Raw genomic sequence first — 21,149 nt, forward strand, 5'->3', positions numbered from 1 at the left:
ACCAAGGTCACCTCTCCGAGAAAGGTTGTTTCCCAGGTAGGGATTTTTCCCTGAAGTTAGGGAGGGGATAAAACCTCTTAACTAAGTGCCAGGTGGGTAGTTAATCACTTTAACTATGAACAATCACGCTTAAGCTACATAATCTTTACTTCCTGGAATGGAGATAAGAAACGCCCTAACCTTTGCAATAGAAATTGGCAGGATTAAAATCAACTGGTATAAATACAGATGTAACAAGACAACAAGAGACAGAACCTAGAGAGAGAACCTAGGGAGAGAACATGGCAAAAGACCCTGGCTAGAACCTGGAGACAGAACCTGACTGGGGATCCGGGCTAGAACCTGGCTGAAGAACCAAGAGACAGAACCTAGCGGGAGAACCTGGCTAAAGAACCTGGATAGAACCTGGCTAAAGAACCTGGTGACTGAACCTGGCTGGAGAACCTGGAGAACCTGGCTGGAGAACCTAGCGAGAGAACATGGCACCAGAACTTGGTTGGAGATCCTGACCAGAGCTTGGCTGGAGTTCCTAACCAGAACTTTGGCTGGAGATCCTGGCTAGAGGTCCTGACTAGGCTGCTGATCAACTGAAGGCTGTCTCCGTGTCATTCTTTCATCGCCGACTCCGTCCACACCTTTGGGGACCCCTGGACCCGCTGGGGTTGGACCCCAGCATTGATATAGATGTTGTTATGCTTCATGTTGTTCCAATGCCCTTAAACTATCCTTATTTTTAATTATTCTTTTTTTCTGTTCTTCTTGGGTGTTTTCTGTTACCTTGTCTTCCAAATCAATGATTTGATTCTTCATTCAACCTACTGTTTATTCCTTCCAATGTATTCTTCATTTCAGATTTTCATTTCTGACTGTTTTTCTTAATGATTTCTATGTCTTTTTTTAATGCTTTTGTAGTTCTCACTAAGTTCCTTGAGCATCCTGATAATGATTTTTTTTTAATTCTGTATTTGATAAATTGCTTGCCTCTATTTTTTTAGTTCTTTTTTGGAGATTTCTCTTGTTCTTTCATTTGAGGCATGTTGCTTAGTCTTCCCATTTGGGCTGCCTCTTTGTGTTTGTGTCTATGTATCAAGACTGCTATGACTCCCGGTATTGGTAGGGTGGCCTTATGTAGTAGATGTTGTGTGGGACCAAGTGGCACAGTCTTCTTGATCACTTGAGCTGGGTGCTTCAGGAATGTTCTTTGTGTAGGTTACATGGATTCTCCTTTTGTAATTGAGTCTTCACTGCTATTGCCCATTTGTGTGTGGAGTCAATCTTTAGGCTGGTTTACTGTGAGGCTCAAATTTGCCTAAGCACAGTCTGGTGGCTGCCAAGATGTCCCTTTGGATATGCCACTTGTGACACTGATTGGATCCTGCTCTGATGTTGTCTGAAGCTGGCCACTGGTTATGTTGGTTTGGGCAGGACTCTGCTGTAGGCCAGTGTTGGAGTTGTCCGTGACTGGCTCTGGGCAACCTGTTTGGAGCTAAAAAAAAAAGATCAACAGTTTCTGGCTTCCTCTGCTGGACCTGGGTGTGTGAAGAAAGGATTAAGCTGCTCACCAAGGCTTGCTTTACCAGCACTGGGCCTGGGGGCAGATCAGTAATAGTTCCAAGGCACTCCGAGATCCAACTCTGCCTGCCTGTGCTTGCCAGTTGCCTGTTAGGCTCAGTCACTGAAAGAGCCTCTGGCAGTACTCGGGTGGCATGTGGTAGGTTCTCAGAGAGTCACCAGGTAGGGGCAAATATTGTTCACCAGATTGATACAGGTTCAAACCTGGGGCTAGTTGCTGAAGCCACTGAGCAAATGTCCCAGGGTATACCAAGTCTCGCTGCCACCCTCTGGGTTCTTGTACACCTTTGTGGTGGGGTTGGGGAGTCTCAGGGAGTCATCAGGGTGAGGCCTGCAGAGTTTATCAGTGCAAAGGCCAAGATTTGGCTGTGAAGGGAGGGCTCTGAACTGCTCAGGTGTGCATGGGAAAAATAGCCACTGCCCTATCGTCACACCACTCAGTCTATCCCAGATTCTGCCCAGGCCTTGGTAATGTGGAGCCACCAGGAGTTGGGAAGGTGGGGCTGCTGGGAGTCTGAAAAGTAAGGCTAGCAGATCTCTCCTGAGGGGAAGGCACTAGTCAGTTTTATGCAAAGTGAGAATGACCCCCACCCCAAAGCCACACAATTTAGTCACTGATACCCCCTGAGTCTGCCCAGACCTTTACATGACAGGCCAGGCTGCTGACTCCTCAGCAGGGCACAAGCTTTGCAGGGTGGGGCTATTGCATTCCCCCAGGCTGATGCTGCATGGAGGGGAGTGTTCCACCCAAGAGAGTTGACATCTGCCATGTGGGAAAGTGACTTAGCACAGGTATCATGGTGGCTGTCCCTTCAGCTGAGCCACAAACCCCAGTCTCTTCACAGGATTCTGGTCCACTTCACCCTCCCTTTGCTGGAGCCCAGGGTGAGTGGCTGTGAATGGGATTTTGTGTTGGTCGTTTAAGAGGGCACTTGCATCTCGAGTAGACTCTAGTCTCTCCCTGGCAGACAGGGTCTCTGCTTATTTTCACAGCCCAGTGTTATGTGGGCGCCTCTTCTCAGCTCTGGTGTTGTGGCTGGGGAGATGGGTTTGGGGTTGAGACCTCATGCTTCTCAGGGGGAACCTTTGAAGCTGACATATCCCTCTGGAATCTCAACCACTGACTGGCAGTGGGCCAGCCCTTTTCACATCTCTGCTCTTCCTACTGGTCTCAGTGTGTTTTTTCCCCTATAAATCCTTAGTTATAAGACTTAAGCTAATCTTCAGGTGGTTATTCAGGGTGATTGTTTTATATTTTATATTTTAGTTGTAATTCCATTTTGGTCCTGGGAGGTGAGTATAACATCCACCTACTCTGCTGCCATCTAGGATCTTCGCTCTTTTTTCTTGATGAGTCTGGCTATAGGTTTATCTATTTTGTTTTTCTTTTCAAAAAACCAGCTTAGTTTTGTTCATCTTTTCTATTGTTTTTTTTTCATCTGTATTTCATTTGTTTCTGCTCTGACCTTTATTATTTCCCTCCTTCTACTTGCTTTGGTCTGTTTCTTTTTCTAGTTCCTTTAGGTGTAAAGTTAATTATTTGTTTGAGATTCTTCTTATTTCTTGATGTAGGCATTTATCACTATAAATTTCTCTCTTAGAACTGCTTTTGCTGTGTTTCAGTGATTTGGTATTGAGTTTTCATTTTCATTTGTCTCAAGATATTTCTACATTTCCTCCTTGATTTCTTCATTAACCCACTGATGATTTAGTAGCATGTGTTTAGTCACTATGTGTTTTTTTTTCAAGTTTTCTTGTAATTGATATCTAGTTCTATACCATTGTGATCACAGAAAATATTTTATATTGTTTCAGTCTTCTTAAATTTAGAGACTTGTTTTGTGTCCTAACATGTGGTCTATCCTGGAAAATGTTCCATATGCACTTGAAAAGAAAGCATATTCTGCTATTTTGGGGTGGAATGTTCTGTAAATATCTATTAAGTTCATCTTATCTAATGTGTTATCACTGTTTACTTGTTGAAATTTTATCTGGATAATCTATCCATAGTTGTAAGTGGGGTGTTAAAGTTTCTTACTATTGTTGTAATATTATTTCTCCCTTTACGTCAGTTAATATTTGCTTTATGTATTAGGTGTCCCTACATTAGGGGCTTAGATGTTTACAAGTGTTATCCTCTTGTTAGGTTGATCTTTTTATCATTATGTAATGGCATTCTTTGTTTCTTGTTAGTCTTCATTTTAAAGTTCATTTAGTCTGATGTATTTTTATTCAAGCTTTATTTTCATTTCCATTTGTATGCAACATCCTTTTCATCTCTTTACTTTCAGTCTCTGTGTATCTTTCAATCTAAAGTAGTCTCCTATAGGCAGCATTAGCATGGGCCCTGTTTTCTTATTCATTCAGCCATTCTATGTCTTTTTAAAAAATATATATATTTATTGATTTCAGAGAGAGGAAGGGAGAGAAAGAGAAACATCAAGGACGAGAGAGAATCATTGATTGGCTGCCTTCTGTATGCCCCCTACTGGTGATTGAGCCTGCAGTGTGGGCAGGTGCCCTGACTGGGAATTGAACCCTGAACTCCTGATTCATGGGTTGAAACTCAATCATTGAGCCACATCAATCAGGTCATCCTAAATCAGTGGTTCTCAACCTTCCTAATGCCAAGACCCTTTAATACAGTTCCTCATGTTGTGGTGACCCCCAACCATAAAATTATTTTCATTGCTACTTCATAACTGTACTTTTGCTACTGTTATGAATCGTAATGTAAATATCTGATATGCAGGATGTATTTTCATTGTTACAAATTGAACATAATTAAAGCATAGTGGTTAATCACAAAAACAATATGTAATTATATATGTGTTTTCCGATGGTCTTAGGCGACCCCTGTGAAAGGGTTGTTCGACCCCCAAAGGGGTCGCGACCCACAGGTTGAAAACCGCTGTCCTAAATGATGCATTTAGTCCACTTACCTTTAAAATAATTATTGATAGGTATGTATTTATTTCCATTTTAGCATTTTCCAGTTGTTTTTGTAGTTCTCCTTTGTCCCTTTCTTCTTCTCTTGCTCTTTTCTTTCACATTGATGACTTTTTATAGTGATTTGTTTGGTTAGGTTCCTTTGTAAAATTTGTTGGGCATCTATTTTTGGATACTATGGGACTAATATATAACAAGCTATGTTTACAGCGGTCTATTTTAAGTTAATGGTCACTTCAGTTTGAACACATTCTAAAAGCACTACATTTTTTACTCAACCCATTTATGTTTTTAACATATTTTACATCTTTCGTGTGTGTGTATGTGTGTGTGTACATATGTGTATTTCTTAATTCATTACTACTTTTGTCTAACTTTCATAGTAACTTTATAATTGGTTGATCCACTATATTTATAAAATGATTGCCTTTATCAGTGAGATTTTATTTATTTAATTTATGTTAATCCTCACCTGAGGATATTTTTTTTTCATTGATTTTTAGAGAGAGTGGGAGGGGGAGAGACAGAGAGAGAGAGAAACATTGGTGGGAGAGAGACACATCGATTGGTTGCCTCTTGCACACATCCTGACTGGGGCTGGAGATAGAGCCTGCACCAAGGTACAATGCCCTTGACCAGAATTGACCCCATGACCCTATACTCTAACCACTGAGCAAAACTGGCTAGGGCTATTTTCTTATTTCTAGTTTTGGCCTTTTCTTTTCAATTTAAAGAGGCTCTTTAACATTTTTTGCAATGCCAGTTTTGTGGTGATGAATTTTAGATATTGTTTGTCTGGGATACTTTTTCTCACTCCTTCAATTCTGAATGATTATCTTACTGGGTAGAGTCTTCTTGGTGGTAAGCTTTCATCAGTTTGAATAGACTGTACCATTCCCTCCTGGCTTGCAAAATTTCTGCTAAAAAATCAGTTTATAGTCTTATGGGGAAAAATCTATGTATGTCACTATTTTTCTCTTGCTGCATTTAAGTTTCTCTGTTTATCTTTAACTTTTGGCATTATTATGTGTCTTGGTGTGGAACTCATCTTTTGGGGAGTCTGTGCTTCCTGGACTTGAATGTCTATTTCCTTCACTTGTTAGGAAAGTTTTTAGAGATTTTCTTCAAATATGTTTACTGTCTTTTTCTCTCTCTCTTCTCCTTCTGGGACCCTGATGTTAGTATGCTTGATGTTGTCCCAGAGGTCCCTTAAATTATCTTCATTTGCTTTGATTCTTTTCCTTTTGCTCTTCCAGTGGGGTGACTTCCACTACCTTGTCTTCCAGCTTGCTGACTCATTCTTCTACATGATCTAATTGGCTATTTATTGCCTCTAATGTATTTTCATTTTAATTATTGTATTTTTCAGTTTTGACAGGTTCTTTATATTTTCTATCTCTTTGTCACTGAGTTTATCTTTCACAAGTTCATTGAGCATCTTCATAACCATTGTTTTGAACTCTTTATCTGGTAGATTGCTTATCTCTTTTTCTGGAGTTTTGTTCTGTTCTTTTGTTTGCAGCACATTTGTCTCTTCGTTTTGGCTATCTCTCTGTGTTTTTGTATGAATTAAGTGAAACAGCAACCTGTGCTGGCAGGGTGGCCAGGGCTGTAGTTATATCAGGCTTGGGCCAAAGGTAATCCCAGAAGTAGGCCTGGCTGAGGCAGGAGCTATAGCTGGCGTAAGCATGGGCTGTGGAAAGTCCTAGGTGCAAGGCACCCTGGGACCCAGTTTTACCTGGAGCATGTGTGAGACCTGGTGAGTCCCACGGGCAAGCTGTGCTGGGAAAGCCCTGGCAGGCCCGTTGGAGTTGTAACTGGAGTGAGCTCAGACCACGGAAGTCCCGGAGGCAAGCTGTGCTAAACCCTGGTGCTGTAGCTGAAGCGAGAGTGGTCTGTAGGGCATCCCTGGAACTCGCTGCACTGGGTGGGAGCTGTGCTAGGGTGGGCATGTGGGAGTTCAGAGATAAGGGCACTGGAGCCACCTTGGTGGCCTGGATGAAAGCTGTAGCTGGAGCAGGCTAAGGAGAGACCCAAGGGTAAGCATACCACAGCCCAGCATTGTGGCTGGAGAGGCTGTGGGAATCCCGGGGGTGAGCCTCAGGTGTGCTGTGATGGTGAGGGCACGTGGATAGTGCTGCTGCCTGTGTGGCCAAAGGGGGGTAAGGGAAGCACAACACGCGGTGCCCTCACCTGACACTGGGGAATTCCTGCAGCTCCCCTCCTGTGTGGTGCATGCTCTAGGGTTAGTAAATGGATTTATTTCTGGAATAGATCCGCTTTAGACCAGTCTTTTCATGGTGCCCCAGGACGGGCGAGTCTGTGTGTGGGCCCCTCCGTGCTACCTCCCTGCTGCATGTTGGTGCACTGAGGGTGGGGTGTTTATCTCTCCGTTCCTGAGGTCCCTCTTACTTGCTTTGTAGAAGCTGTTGTTAGCCCTCAGTTCAAGGTTAAAATGTCACTCTAAATGAGCCTCACGATGGAATGTATTACATTACAGGGTTGCTAGAATTAAAATTCTTCCACCGTAACTGTATAGACAGGAAGGCTCTAATAAGAACACCTCAAAATGACTGTGTATTTAAATGCCTAGCATTCACATAACCGCTGTCCTGTATTGCACACACACGAAGGACCTGCCTGTTGAAAGGGTTTACTTACCTGGTCTTAGCACACTAGGTGATAGGCAGTTGCTCCCTGCAGTTAGTGACCTACCCTCTACCTGTAGGATATGCAGTGGGATGCAGCCTCCACAGGCTGATGGTTGCACATAGGGAGGAATGCATTTTTAGAAAGTTAGTTTAAAAACCTTAAAACGTTTAAAGTGTTGATTTTAAAAAGTCCTTTACGCCTTTATAAACACCTAATGAATATCATCAACTCTAAAACAGTATTTGAGGCACAAATATTAGTTAAGTACATATGTTTAATGAGGTGCAACGATAGGTATTTTGTTTTGAATACATTCAATAAGTTCACCATTATAGTTGCTTTTACAACTCTCTCTTTCCAAACATGACTTGATTCATCAATATGCACGAGTCCTTTCTCTTTAGACAAAGCCACTAGGTAGGGCAGGGAGAGGAGTGTAAGGGATATACTACTAACTCTAGGCCACACTGTAGCCTAAACGAACATTCCCCTAGGCAGGGGTGGGCAAACTTTTTGACTCGAGGGCCACAATGGGTTCTTAAACTGGACCGGAGGGCCGGAACAAAAGCATGGATGGAATGTTTGTGTGAACTAATATAAATTCAAAGTAAACATCATTACATAAAAGGGTATGGTCTTTTTTTTTTTTTTCAGTTTTATTCATTTCAAACGGGCTGGATCCGGCCCGCGGGCCGTAGTTTGCCCACGGCTGCCCTAGCGTCTCAGCTCCGTCTCTCCCACTTAACACTGGCTTTGGATATCCTGAGTTCTCTGCCAACTGTAACTGAACATCAAATCCAACCTGCTCAGGAGCTGAAATAAATTACCTAAATCCATAAGATTCCCGGTAAACAGCTGAAGAGAAGTGAAAAAAAAAAAAAAGAGAAATACCTAACAATGGCAAAAAGCAATTTTAGGAAAAAAATAAGAAAAGCAAAAGTCTGCAAAACAATGAAGTGGGGAAAATCTGCTACTTGAAATAAAATAGTTTCCTGTATACTGACACAGAGTTTGAATATGTGAAGCCATCAAGAGCAATAGACCATTTTGTAATTGTGACGATATTTGAAATAGAGTATTTGCAATTCATAAAGGGAAACGAGCCCACTCAAGGCAGGCATTAGTAAGACACTAAGCTTCACTCATGCAAGGGATGCAGAAAACTAGAAAGATCGATACAATAAAGACCTCCAGGTCACAGGAGGCAACACAGGAACCTTAAAGTGAAGAGAGAAACAGCTTCGGTTGCTCACGGACAGATCTGAGCCTTTAATCCCATTTCCTAGGAACTAGCGTGGCTCTGACTCACTGATACTGAACGTGGGCTTCTCTGCAGAGACTCATGTTAGTAGCCACTGGCTGCCGGTGGGTGGGGCCAGGGAAGGGCGCCTTTATGCACACAGCACCTGTGCTGCTGCATGAGGTCCATTTCTTCACGAAACAAAAACAAAACACCATAAGAAAAATGAATTTTTTAATTATTTTTTCTCAGAGGCAGAATCACATAGCCGTTTTGATACGATTTCCAGTAGGTCTAAAATACTGCTTTTTGGAGTTGTAAAAATTCCATTACAGAAACACACAGAACAGACACAGGATAAACAGAAATCACATCAGTTGATCAAATGGTTGTTCTAAGGATGTTCTCTGCCTTATTTTCCTACAAGAAAAGTTTGAAGGATCCGATTGGAAACTGCTGTCCGCATACAACTAGGCTTTGGAAAAGGAAAGACCAAATCAGTCACCTGGCTCACTTGCAATGCTGTGTGCACATCTGCAGAAGTCTGCATGTTTGTGGGTGTTCTGTATCGGCTAGGAAATTTATAATTTTAAGGAAATCTAAAACATATTCTTTACAAAAACAAACCATTGCTCCAATGTCCTTTTCCCTTGAGACACAAGTGGCATTAGGAACGGGTTCAAAAGCTTTCATGTACAACCATTTGTTATTCATCTGAGATATCCGGACGGAAAATTGGCAAACTGGGTCCATGGTTTAGAAAGTGAAACGTTACAAATGTTATAAACAATTAAAATATGCGCAGCCATCTTCTTAACTGCTAATGGTCAAAACTTTACGTTGTTTTTAAATCTGAAAGACTCAGGACTTTGGGGAAAAGCCACTCCTAACATACAACAGTATTACTGTAATGGAAGTAAAAAGCAGGTTAATAGACGCATTAAAGTAAAAATATGAAGTAACCAGTTACTGTTAAAAGCTTGAGTTGTATTCCAATTTTATAAGAAAGTATGACTACTTAAGTGGATTGCAATGTTCAAGACTGATGGAAATAATGTTACTGATGTAACAATTTATAGAACACTGAATGAACATGCTCCGCAGGGTGTGCGTCCAACGAATTTAAAATTACACATGATCATGTTAAGAATACCATTCACCAAGGGCTGTCCCAAGGCATCTTTAAAAAAATCTACACCAAAGGTTTGGATAGCGAAAGCAGCGATACACTCTGTTTCTTATAGAGACACCAATACAGTAAATGCATTCACTTTTTAGCTACCATTATACTAGTCACAATTTATAACCTCACAGAATATAGTATATGAAATTACAATATATTTACCTTCTTTAAAACCATTTTTAAAGAAGGGCCTATCTATCCATTTTTAGAAGTCAAAAACCAGCAGAAAAATGTAACTTATAGATGCAGTCTTTAAAATATTTTGTGGTTAATTATATGCTAATTTTCAAAATACAACAGAATTTTTGGTCCATGAGGCCCTTAAGAAACAAAAGGTAGGCGAGGGAGTCCCATTTATCAACAGAAATATAAAGTTCATGAAAAAATTTCAATACTTATTAAAATATCTTTTTACAGAATGCTTTTTTTGGTGGGTGGTTAAACATAAGAAATCTCACTAATAAATAATGGGTACGAGCTGGTAGGACCCATAAATGAATTAAGATGCTTTAATATGACTGTGTCACACTCTTCTTTTGAAGGCCATTAATAAATGATTTTCTTTCTATGTCAACTGAAATACAATTATTTCTTAACATATATCAGGATTTAATGATTAACATGTCTGTTTTCTCCCGGGAGGGCAGAGATCGGCAAACTGTGGCCCACAGGCCAAATCTGAATGACTGCATGTTCCTGTAAATTAAGTTTTCTTTGCACACAGCCACACTGACTCACTTATATATTGTTTGTGGCTAATTTCATGCTGTAGGGGCAGAGGTAAGTAGTTTATAGAGACCATATCATTCATTCTCGAAGCCTGAATTATTTACTATCCAATCCTTTATAGAAAAAATTTGTCAATCTCTGTCTAGGGGGTTTCCCAGACTAATCTAAATTAATGCATGTTCCTCTACTTCCACACCCGTTCTCTATTCTAGTACATGTATGAAGTTCATGTACTTTATACTTAATTGTATTTGTTGGTATATACCTAGGAAGCCAACATCCTAGCCGGGCTCCCATATTTAATGTATTTCGAACATAAGCACTCCCTATGGCTATGACCTGTTTGACTTCCGGTCACTCTGGAATGCTTTGGGAGTTGGATAATAAAATGGGTGGGCCATACACTAACAGAATGGCCAGAAAACTGTGCATCTTATTTCATCATGAAGAAGGAAGTTGGATAGCAAAAAGAATAACCCAAATCAAATATACCTTAGGGCAAATGCCATTCAACCAGGAAACACAGCTCGATAGTTTTACTTACACACACACACACACACACACACACACACACACACACAGCCACCCTCCCACCTACCACAAACTGACAGCTAAACATAAAGTATATTTGTTTTATAAATATATTACTGTCTATATACATATAGATACATCCATAAAAGGCATGTTAAATAATTATCTGTATAATCAATACTACTTTAAAGTTTTTCTTGTGTGTGTTTTAAAGTTACACACTCTATTAAAATTATCAAAATAAGTCTTTAAAAATACCAGAAATAAAGCCAGTGAAGTGTCACTTTCCATTCAAGTGTTTCCAAATCTCATCATTGGTCACCTGGACTCCAGACTTGGGCATGCACAGATCAAGGAAACACAGTTCAACTAAGGAAAAGTCAGCCATCAAAATTCTAACACCCTCCCATTGTTAATACTTCATAACAAGTATGTATATACATAAACATTCTTTTTAGTTATATTACATATGCTTATAAATGAATTCTCATGAAAACACAAAATTCTAGTTTCTACCAGCATCAAATATTTTATACTGGTTTGCATTTCTTTCCAATGTTTAGGTCAATGACAAACTCTATAGGGATACAGAGGCCATAAAAGGAGCCTGAAAACTTATCTATCACATGCGAGAAAGGAGGAAATACGAAGGGCCAGTTCTTGGCCAGTTGGGGACTATTCCCTTTGTGCTAAGACACAGAAACAATGAACTGGCTAATTGCTGTGTAAAGTACAGTCAACTCTCAGAAAATTCCAACCGGAATCCTTTCTCCTGGCAGCTTCACTACTTACTAACCACCTCTCTTATTTATTAGCGAGTCTGGTAAAAGATAGGATTAAGGTAAAAGTTTTGGCTAAATTAAAGGTTTGGATTCAGCTATGGGTTTATTTTAATGGTGGATCCTTTAACATATTGCTTTAGATAATTAAGAATTGGATGTATCTAAAGTCTGCCAAATACCTGATTTTTAAGCTCTGGAAGCAACACTGGTGCTTCAATAAAAGGGGGAGGAGAGGGGTGGCAAATTGTCCTCTCGTCATAAGAAAATGGCTGTATCTTCACTTACAATTACACTGAAGGGTTCAGTGTGGGCAGCTCAGAGCTCTCCACTCAGGACAGGCGTGGCAAGCCCTCCACTCCCCATAGTCTAAAATCCATGAAGCAACGACAGATTGTTAGCTAAAAACATTTAGAAGGTACAATTAAAGGTGTGATATACATTTCACCTAAAATCTCACTTAAATAAATTTAGTAATGTTGGCCAGAATCTCCAAACAATTAAGATATTAAAGTTAAGAAAATGGAAGCAAAAACTACATGTACATTTTAAAAGTGATTTCACACTAAAAATAAGAAAAAGACTTGGAATATGACTGAAATAAAAGGTACCATGCATTTGTAACCCTATTTTTGGCACTGGTTTCACCTCTACATTTAAGCTTGTCCTACAGAGAGTGACCCATGAAACAAGGAGAACAGGTTCACAGGCGAGGGGGGCGCTCAGGCAGACACCCCCGGAATGGTGTGTGGCTTCCTCCGCACTCTTTCTAGTTACAGACGAGAGCCACACTTGCTTCAACAACAACAGCAACAACTGTGTAGAACACCACTTTCCTGAATTAAGTTTGCTGAACACGGTTCAGATTATTGGATATGTCAATATGCACAATGCCTTTTAGAAGCATTTACTGTATACCCAAACCCTACTTCATGCAACACACAGTGTCGCACAAGTAGTGAAAATGTTATCCTAGTCAAAGGTGCTTGGACATTATTTTCAGGCAGCATTTTACCTTTATTTTAAGTTCACACTAGATGTTTTTAGGAGAAAGAAAATGCCAATAAATTTATTTAATATACTTTAATATATTATATAAAACTAGGACAGACACTTTTATTTACCTAAATTGTTACTTTAATTTTCTACCCTATTCTAGACCTCAATTTTACTTAAAAAAATTTGTATTTAAATAAGGGATAAAATGTTGCCCAAAAGTCTAATCATGTTACACTTTTGTGTTTTAACTAGATCTACAAATCAAAAAGTTCTTATAGTTAAAAAGATACAATTTGTATCAACAGTAAAAGGTACTTTCTGGTTTTTCAGGGCTTCACTTCGAACTGTAGCATGTGGAGTAATCAGAATACCCAGGGCATTTCGGCAGACTGAGGAAACAGATCGGAACGAGTCATCACACTACGTAAAATTCAAAACCTGGAGGCAACAGGGAAGTCATGCCAATCACACAACTGTCTGCCACTGATTGCAGTATCTACCTTCTAACTGATGAAAATGAATTAGCATCTAGCAAAACCCATGACTTTGAAACCAGAAATATCCCTTACTAATACTAAAACAGACTTTAGTCTGTATCTAAAACTACACTATTTGTGGCAAGAATCTGGCCTTAATAATATAATAGGCCCCCCCACCCCCCATAAAACAACCTTCAGGAAAATGGAAAATATACAATATCTTACAAAAATGTTAAGTTACCATTTACAACTCCTCCATCGCCATTTCCATAGTGCAGTATCAATAAGTGTTGCATATTCTCAACACATAAAACCACCTCAGGCCAGCCTTGATAAACAGCAGGAAAGCTAGAGAGTATATTAAATATAAAAGTTGCATTGAGAATAATTAGATTCATTAAAAACAGGCAAGTACTGCGAAAGGGTTACTTTATCCAGTTTTGTTGTGCCCCCAAACAAAAAGACAAACACATTAAAAATACAGGTCAATGGAAATCTAGGAATTCAATTCCATTTCTACTATCTAGAAGCACATCATAGCTGGATTGCAAAGCTCGAAACTGTAACAGTTACGGCTTTTGCCTTATTCATAAAATAAAAATGGAAACATTTTTTTCCCATTGATTGCATCTGCTTTCCTTCAAATCTGCCATATTAAATTAACTAATTATGTAACAGACAAAAAAATCTGAACAAAAATAAAACAATAAAAAGTGCCATATTGTAAGTCATTCTAGTATATACTGTTACCCATTTCAACATAAACTGGTAACTTACATTTGTTTAAAATATAGTCAGTGCTGTAGTATATCTTTGTTTCTATAAATAATGATTATAGCACAAAGAAGCCCACTTTCCCCAAATAAAAATAACTTAAAAAGCTGTAAAAGATTCAATTAAGCTTGGCTTGAAAAAATAGTTTGCTAGGTCTAGTCAAATGTTCAACATTCTGAAGGTACTGTAATTGCTTGCAATTGATAGAGAAACACCAAGTTAATAAAACATGAAATAAGGATAAAAAGTGCTGCATATAAACCCCTGATGCACCAAAGATTAATATCAAAGATCACATCTAATAAATCAAACTGGAAAAATTTCCAGCCAAGGATATAGCTTTAAAAAGGAAATGTTAAAAAAACGTTTGAATGTAAAGCAATCCCGTGATACTTCCACTATGTGGGGCTATACATACAGGTTCCATGATACAGTATTTCACATAAATGGATACTATATAACCTCCTTGCTGAGAAGGAGATCACATGTGCTATTGTAGCAAACCTCCCTCAGCATTTGAGCTGAACAAAAAACTACTAAACACCACAAAGATGCATCATCTTTCAATAGCCCAGCTGCGATTTCTCCACTAAAATGGCTGCGGCTAGCTGCTGGGCGTCTGTCACGTGAGGGTTCCTTTTCATGACAATTCTCACAAGGTCAGGTGGGAAGATGTTGCACAAGTTGATGTAAATCTTCTCTCGGTTGTCCGGATACCTCGGGGGATCCTGTGGCAGCCCGCAGTACGGTATCCGCCAGGGGGGCTCCTGCTGCTCAGGGAGGCTCTGGAAGGTGAACTGCTCATAGCACGGCTGTGTGGAGCTGTCAGGCAAGGAGTAGGTCTGCCGATAGCCGTACGCGTCAATCCCGTACCCCTGCCTGTCCCAGCTCCCCAGCCCCTCCTGGCGGGAGTAAGGCTTTCTCTGTCTTGAAGGAGAACTGTCATACAGCCGAGAGTCAGAAATGCTGTCTAGTCTCGTGGCCACTAAGGACCGCCCCAGGTGTGGTGCCTTGTGTGCTGAACTCGGAGGAGAGGGGTACTCGCCAGGACAACTGGACCGGGCTCCCACAGCTGGATGCTGCAGGTGCATAGCCAGATGGGGAAGAGGAGGCTTGTGATGGTACTTTGGTTCTTCGTGACTGTAACTTTGCACTCTGGTTAAGGGGTCGTGGAAATTCTGCAGGAAGGGTTGGGAATTAAGGCGGCTGTGAGGGTACATATGCTGACACTTTAAATTCTCTTCGAGTTGTGGGTCGGGAGAACTGACGTAGGACCGGTCGTTGTAGCCCACGTATGAGTCACTGCTCCCACAGCTCATGCTCCCGTCACTGCTGCAGTCAGAGGCTACAGAGCTGATCCTATAATCTGTGTCCAAGGAAAAACGCCTTTCAGGACTTCGTGGGCCTGAGATACTCAGATTTGAATATGCATTCAGCATGGAATAATACCCAATGTCCACAGGGGAGTCACATTTGGGGTACTGTTCGTAAGGCATTGGCGTTCCATGATTTTTGGTTGTCATCATTATTGGAGGATATTGTCCCTGTGGTCTTTGATCCTGAGGTGGGAAATGAACTCCAGATGGAAGGCCATTGCTTAAAGATGTAGTGCTTTGGGGTTTTGCAGTAGAAGTAGCCGGTATACTCACTAAGGAGGGTACAGACCTGGTTTCCAATTTATTTTTGGTGGGAAGCTTTTCCTCTAGGTCTGGGTAGGCCTGAGTCCTGATGCTGGGGTCCGACTGCCTCTTTGGGGCGCCTCGCTTGCCGTCGGCAGAGCTGTCAGCCTTGGTGCTGCAGGGGACGCTGTTGCTTTTCACCAGTCCTCCTTCGTTTGCAGTCTTGGCAGCCGTGTTTCTTGACATGGCACGAAGTTCATCGGCCACCGACCGCTGGGGCTGACTGCCCCTTTCCGGGTGATAATATTTGCACTTGTGCCCATAGGTGCACTTCTTTCCTGCAAAGAGGAAGATTAATTAGGGAAGGAGCACGCCCCAGGTCCCCAGCACTCAGCCCGGCACGACGACTCGGACTAGTGAAAGAAACAAAGGCAGAAACTGAGGCACACCCAGTGCTCCTCACTTCTGAGAAATGCCACCTGCAGTCTCCCCTCTATTAACAGCACTAAGAAGCTGGCCGAATGACTAGTAATCGCCTCCAGAGTTTTGGGTTAATACCCTGTGTCCTCAACTCCGACCTACCCATTCTCTTCCAGGATGACTTTATAATAAGGTAGGACATTCTGGAAAAAAAAAAAAAGTACTACTGTAATGTGATGAAGCCATTCTGATCTGATGTGTATCTAGATGTAAGAACTCCAAATTCTGATCTACCTGAAAACTTCATGTAGAATGAACTGAGTTTTCGAAACTGAGTTTTGGGTGATGCATTGGCATTGAAGCCAATTAGTTAAAAATAATTACTTTTTCATGGTTAGAATGTTTTCTTAAGTTTAATTACAAACAAAAGAACTAACACTATGCCATCCAAAATTAAAAATGATTATTAAAAATTTAACAACATACTGTGCTCTAAAGGCAGATATTAAATACTCATAAAGCAAGTTACCATATGGGCAAGGCTGCTTCTTGTGTTCGGGAACAATAGGTTTCTTCCTCAGAAAATTGTCCAGGCTCGGACCGTGCCTGCCAAGAGGGTCATCAGGGGGCATGAACCTGTCACGAATAAAATACAAAATTATACTTAAGTAGGAAGTTGATCATTTAATTCTAAAGACAGTGCAAAGATTTATTACTCTAAGGTATTTTTCTCAATGTTAATCTAAATACTTTGATTCAACATTTACAGGATAAAAATATTAGTGTACTAAGTTCTCTTGATAATAACAAAATTAAAATGTTTCAGGCTAAACTCCTATTTGTTTTAATTCAAATAAGCTTTGAGTCAAACATGTTCTAATTATTTCTTCCTTCCTCTCAATCTTGGGAATTTGTAAGGATTTTAGAAAACAATCCCAAGGACATTTTAAGAGAGTTTTATAAACATCAATGCTGTGAAGCAGTAGAAACAGGTGGGGAGCGATGAGGGGGCTGCTGAGGAAGAGAAGGGAGATGAAGTATAGACGGACGGAGGACGGCAGCTAACGACGCCTCGCAAGTCGGAATCTGCACACGTCATCTCGTTTCATGCTAACAGGATCCCTGCAGCATCAGCGCTGCGTTGCAGGTTAGTACACTTTCCTAATTCAGGCTTAGGTAAATGAAGTTACTTTCATCTAAGTTCACATGGTGCAGCCAAGATGTCTAACTCCATAGTCCATTCCCTTCCCACTCTCAGGTGCTTCTCAGCTGATGTAGAAAATGTCTTAAGAAAATAAACTTTATTTTGGATCAATTGTCCAATGGAAGCAAGAATTCATAGTGTGCATGATGAAAAGCAGTTATGACTGCAAAGTTCTGTTACTAGTTAAGTTACTGTTTGAACTTGAAAGAAACCAAGTATTTACCCATAAAATGTGAATAATTTATGAACTCTTAAGGGGGTGTCAACCTTAAGACACTTAGTAACACTTAGCAAATATTAATATAAGAACAATATGGCAACGTTAAAAGTTTAAAAATAGAAGACAGTCACTCAATCCTACAATCTTAATACAATTAATTTCACTTATGTGTTGCATTTTAGTCATTTTTCTGTATGCATACTCCATTTTACAAACACAAATTTTATGCTTTGTCTTTAACCTATGCTTCAATGTTTAATAGCTTTTCATCATCATAATTCAGGAAAGCAGTATTACATGTAAGTAAATGGTTTTACTCACTTGTCATTGACAAATGAATACATTAATAATCGCTCATCTATGAACTTCTTCCACTCTGGTTTTTCATTAGCCAAATCCCTGTAGTTATCATTGGACACAATTATACCGTCGGACTCGAAAGCCAGCTTCACGATGAACCTGTCATCGTAGCACACCACCCGCCTGCCCTGGACTCGCCGGGACGGTGTAAACACCAGGATTTTCTCCTTCTCTAATTTACGAAGAATTTCTTGATCTGCAGGGTAGAATTTCAGGAATAAATACATACGTAACACATGTAGCAACTTCACACAATGTGAGTTTTTATAAGATAAACTGGATATATGTAATCCTTTCATAAGGGATTATTATTTTACAGTTTATGGATGTAGCAAATTGGAAACTCCCAATATTTTTCCTTCAGGATTTCTAATGAAAAAAGCTTTAAAAATAGTCCCCCTCAAATGAACTTTAAAAATATAAAACGTTGAAAACTTCAAAAAAGTTTAAAAGTTAAGAAAAATTAAAAGCATAAAACTTAAACATGACTGAACAACTTGTGAATTAACTGGAGTTGCTAATTTTTTAAAACTTCTGTCTCTTCAGTGGACAATCACTACATGCCTACTCGATGGCATATACTATGCTAAGTGTTAATGACCACCAAGATTAATAATGACCTCCCCTCCAGGAGGTCTCAGGTACTGGATTGGGTAAACATGTAAATTAGTATAGTAACAAGGGTTGTAATTGCCACAACAGAAGGACGAGCAAGGTATGAGGGAAGTGGATGGAAGAGCATTATGGGTCACCTAGCTCTGAGACTGGCATATAGATCTCATGATGCTCCTGATAAAGTGCCAAAGTTCATGGAGACCAGAACTTTGGTTTAGAAAAGCAGCAGAGGAGTGGAAGAAATGTGGGCTTTGAAGTCAGCAAGTCAAGGCTGAATCTCAGGTTCTGCTGTATGTATATGGCATCAGTCCTACTGCGCCTGTTTCTTTGTGTCTTCAAACGCAGCTGGTGGGCTCTGAGGAGCCAGTGAGTTACTATGCGTAGAAGCACTTAGCATAGTGCCTGGAAAGCTCTCAATGAACACTGTGTTCTTTTACTTAATGTTGTTTAATAGATATATGTAATTGTTGCTCTCTTTTAAAAGTAACAGAAAACCAATACAGAATTAAGAGCCTAGTCTCAACAACAGGATCTGTCACCTTAGAATTATGGTCAGTGTTCCCCGGACAAACTTTTTAAGGGCAGGTGGCATGTCTCATTGATCTGTTTCCACCAGCACTCAGCACATCAGTAGATAATGTCTACGAATGAATACATGAGCTACTTAACCATGTCCATTCAGAGGTCTTCCACTTTATGTTCATGAATAACCCACTGTACTTTATTTGTAGGTGTGTTTAGTCATATAAGACATGCCTGGATCCTCACTAAAGTGCCTGAAGGAACCAGGGTGGTGGCCATCATCTTGTTTCCTTAATAGCTAATGAGAAAAACAGGACACTAACTAGGATGGTAATTAGTGATCACTGATTAGATGACAACTAGTTTGGATAAGTAACCCTAACTTAAATATTGGGTCAGTATAGCCAGTAAGTTAATGGAATTTCTAGTTCCTAGCATAGTACCTGAGTCATAGCTGAGTACTTGCTTGTTAAATATTTGATAAAATCAATGGAAGACTGACTGGCAAAAGAGCTGGTCTGAATCTAGATCTGAGAATTTAAAAATGTTTCTTATCAAGTTTATTTATTTTTTTGCTACAGTGAGAGATATGGGACTATTCATTTCCCAGTTTTAGTCAGGAGGACGGTTATCCTGGAGGAAACATCCAACCCCTGACAGTTCGTGTGTGCGTCTCAGAGAGACAGCCGCATACTGAAGGGTTCCAGATGCACATGCTGGTATTTCAAACACTAAACTTGGGCGCAACCCGCACTGTGTATTATCCTTTCCCTTCTTTTTTAAAAAAAGTGTATTTTTATTGATATCAGAGAGGGAGGGAGAGAGATAGAAACATCAATGATGATAGGGAATCATTGATCGGCTGCCTCCTGCACACCCACACTGGGGATTCAGCCCACAACTTTGGTATGTGCCTGACCGGGAATTGAACCATGACCTCCAGGTTCATAGGTTGACATTCAACCACTGAGCCACGCCGGCTGGGCAGTCTTTTCCCTTCTTGATCTCATATTCTTTCTATGCTCAATATGTATATTTTTCCCAAAGAGTTATCCAATGTCTTGGTGCTACTGGCTGAATTATGCCTACCTCTCCCACCTTACAATTTCCACAGGCCACGGTCTGATTCCTTGGCTCTGGACTCCCCACCATAACTCACCTATCTATTCTTAGGGATTTAAGGATTATAGATAAAAATAAAGTCTTAAAATGAGACCTGGGAAATGGTAAGTGGTCTGTCCATTTGTTTTTGGTTGTGAAGTGCATTTTCTTCACCCAGTTCCTCAGTTTTTGCTCATGCTGGAGGTGCAGGGAGGAGTGAGAATCACTTGAGCAAAATGTTCAGCAACAAAAATTAGCAGGCACAGTAGACATTTTTGGCTGAAACTCAGACATTTAGAAATTACAGAATAATGCAAAACACAGATACTTTATTGGGATAGAGTGTTTCCTTCCACCTGATACCAGACAGCATGTCCTGAGTCTCAGATATTTTTTGATCTGTAGTCATTATAATTTTATTGTCACCTAGTCTAATTTTTATAGTAGATGAGAAAATTGTGGTCCAAAGATGTTCTGTCTGTTGCTCAAAGTCCTGTGGCTAGTAAATGGCAAAGGCAGAATTTGAATCTAAATCTCCTGACACCTAGCATGTCTCTAAAGGTCAGAATTTCACAAAATTTGAAGTAAAAAGTTTCAAAATTCAAACAAAACAAAAACTCAGCTTATGTAGCAAGGATTACTGTTTAGTTAACATAAAATTAAAGTTAATTTTCCACCCAAGGCAACGTGGCAGTCACAGTCTGAGGAAATAGAAACGGGCCGGCACGATGCTGAGCGGGGGAGTGGGCAGTGCCGGTACTCGTGGGGAACTGAGAACAGAGCTGGTGGGCTCACCTGTAATGAGAGCATCAGGCCGGGACTGCTCTTTTCTCCAGGCAGGAACAAAAACAGTAATGTCTCGGTGGCCTCTTTCCAAAAACCAGTCCACTGCCAACTTTATTCCTCGGCAGGAAAACACTTCTTTGTTTCCGTGGCTGAAAGATTATTTTAGAACACTTTACACAACAACGTCTAAATTTAACTTAATTCATATTCGAAAACAGGAATGATCACATCATTACAATAGTAACAGGAGCTTTCAAATTTGAGATGGGGTTGAATAGCTCAGAGAAACACTAAGATAACTTAGAAGTTGAAAATCTGTGAGAAAAAAAAATTAAGAAAATTGGGATGATTATTGTGCGGAGAATAATAAAAAAATAAGTTTTCAAATGTAAAGTTGTAAAGGGCAACAAGTCAG

The 21,149-nt window shown here is 40.2% G+C and overlaps 1 protein-coding gene across 4 annotated transcripts in view; it reads right to left on the minus strand.

Moving 5' to 3' along the window:
• Positions 1-8,630: 8,630 nt before the first annotated feature.
• The window catches only part of ZC3H12C (zinc finger CCCH-type containing 12C), a 67,075-nt gene continuing 54,556 nt past the window's right edge, over positions 8,631-21,149 (minus strand). For all 4 annotated transcript variants that reach the window (XM_070425959.1, XM_070425961.1, XM_070425960.1 and 1 more), the window contains 4 exons: positions 20,744-20,883; positions 17,672-17,906; positions 16,456-16,562; positions 8,631-15,844 (listed from right to left, as the gene is read on the minus strand). In XM_070425959.1, coding sequence (XP_070282060.1) covers positions 14,451-15,844; positions 16,456-16,562; positions 17,672-17,906; positions 20,744-20,883 — 1,876 coding nt within the window. In that variant the 3' untranslated portion in view covers positions 8,631-14,450. The remainder of the gene's footprint in view (positions 15,845-16,455; positions 16,563-17,671; positions 17,907-20,743; positions 20,884-21,149) is intronic.

The sequence above is a fragment of the Myotis yumanensis genome, unplaced genomic scaffold (genome assembly GCF_028538775.1).
Source record: "Myotis yumanensis isolate MYYU_CA2020_CCGP unplaced genomic scaffold, mMyoYum1.0.hap1 SCAF_10, whole genome shotgun sequence".
NCBI lineage: Eukaryota > Metazoa > Chordata > Mammalia > Chiroptera > Vespertilionidae > Myotis > Myotis yumanensis.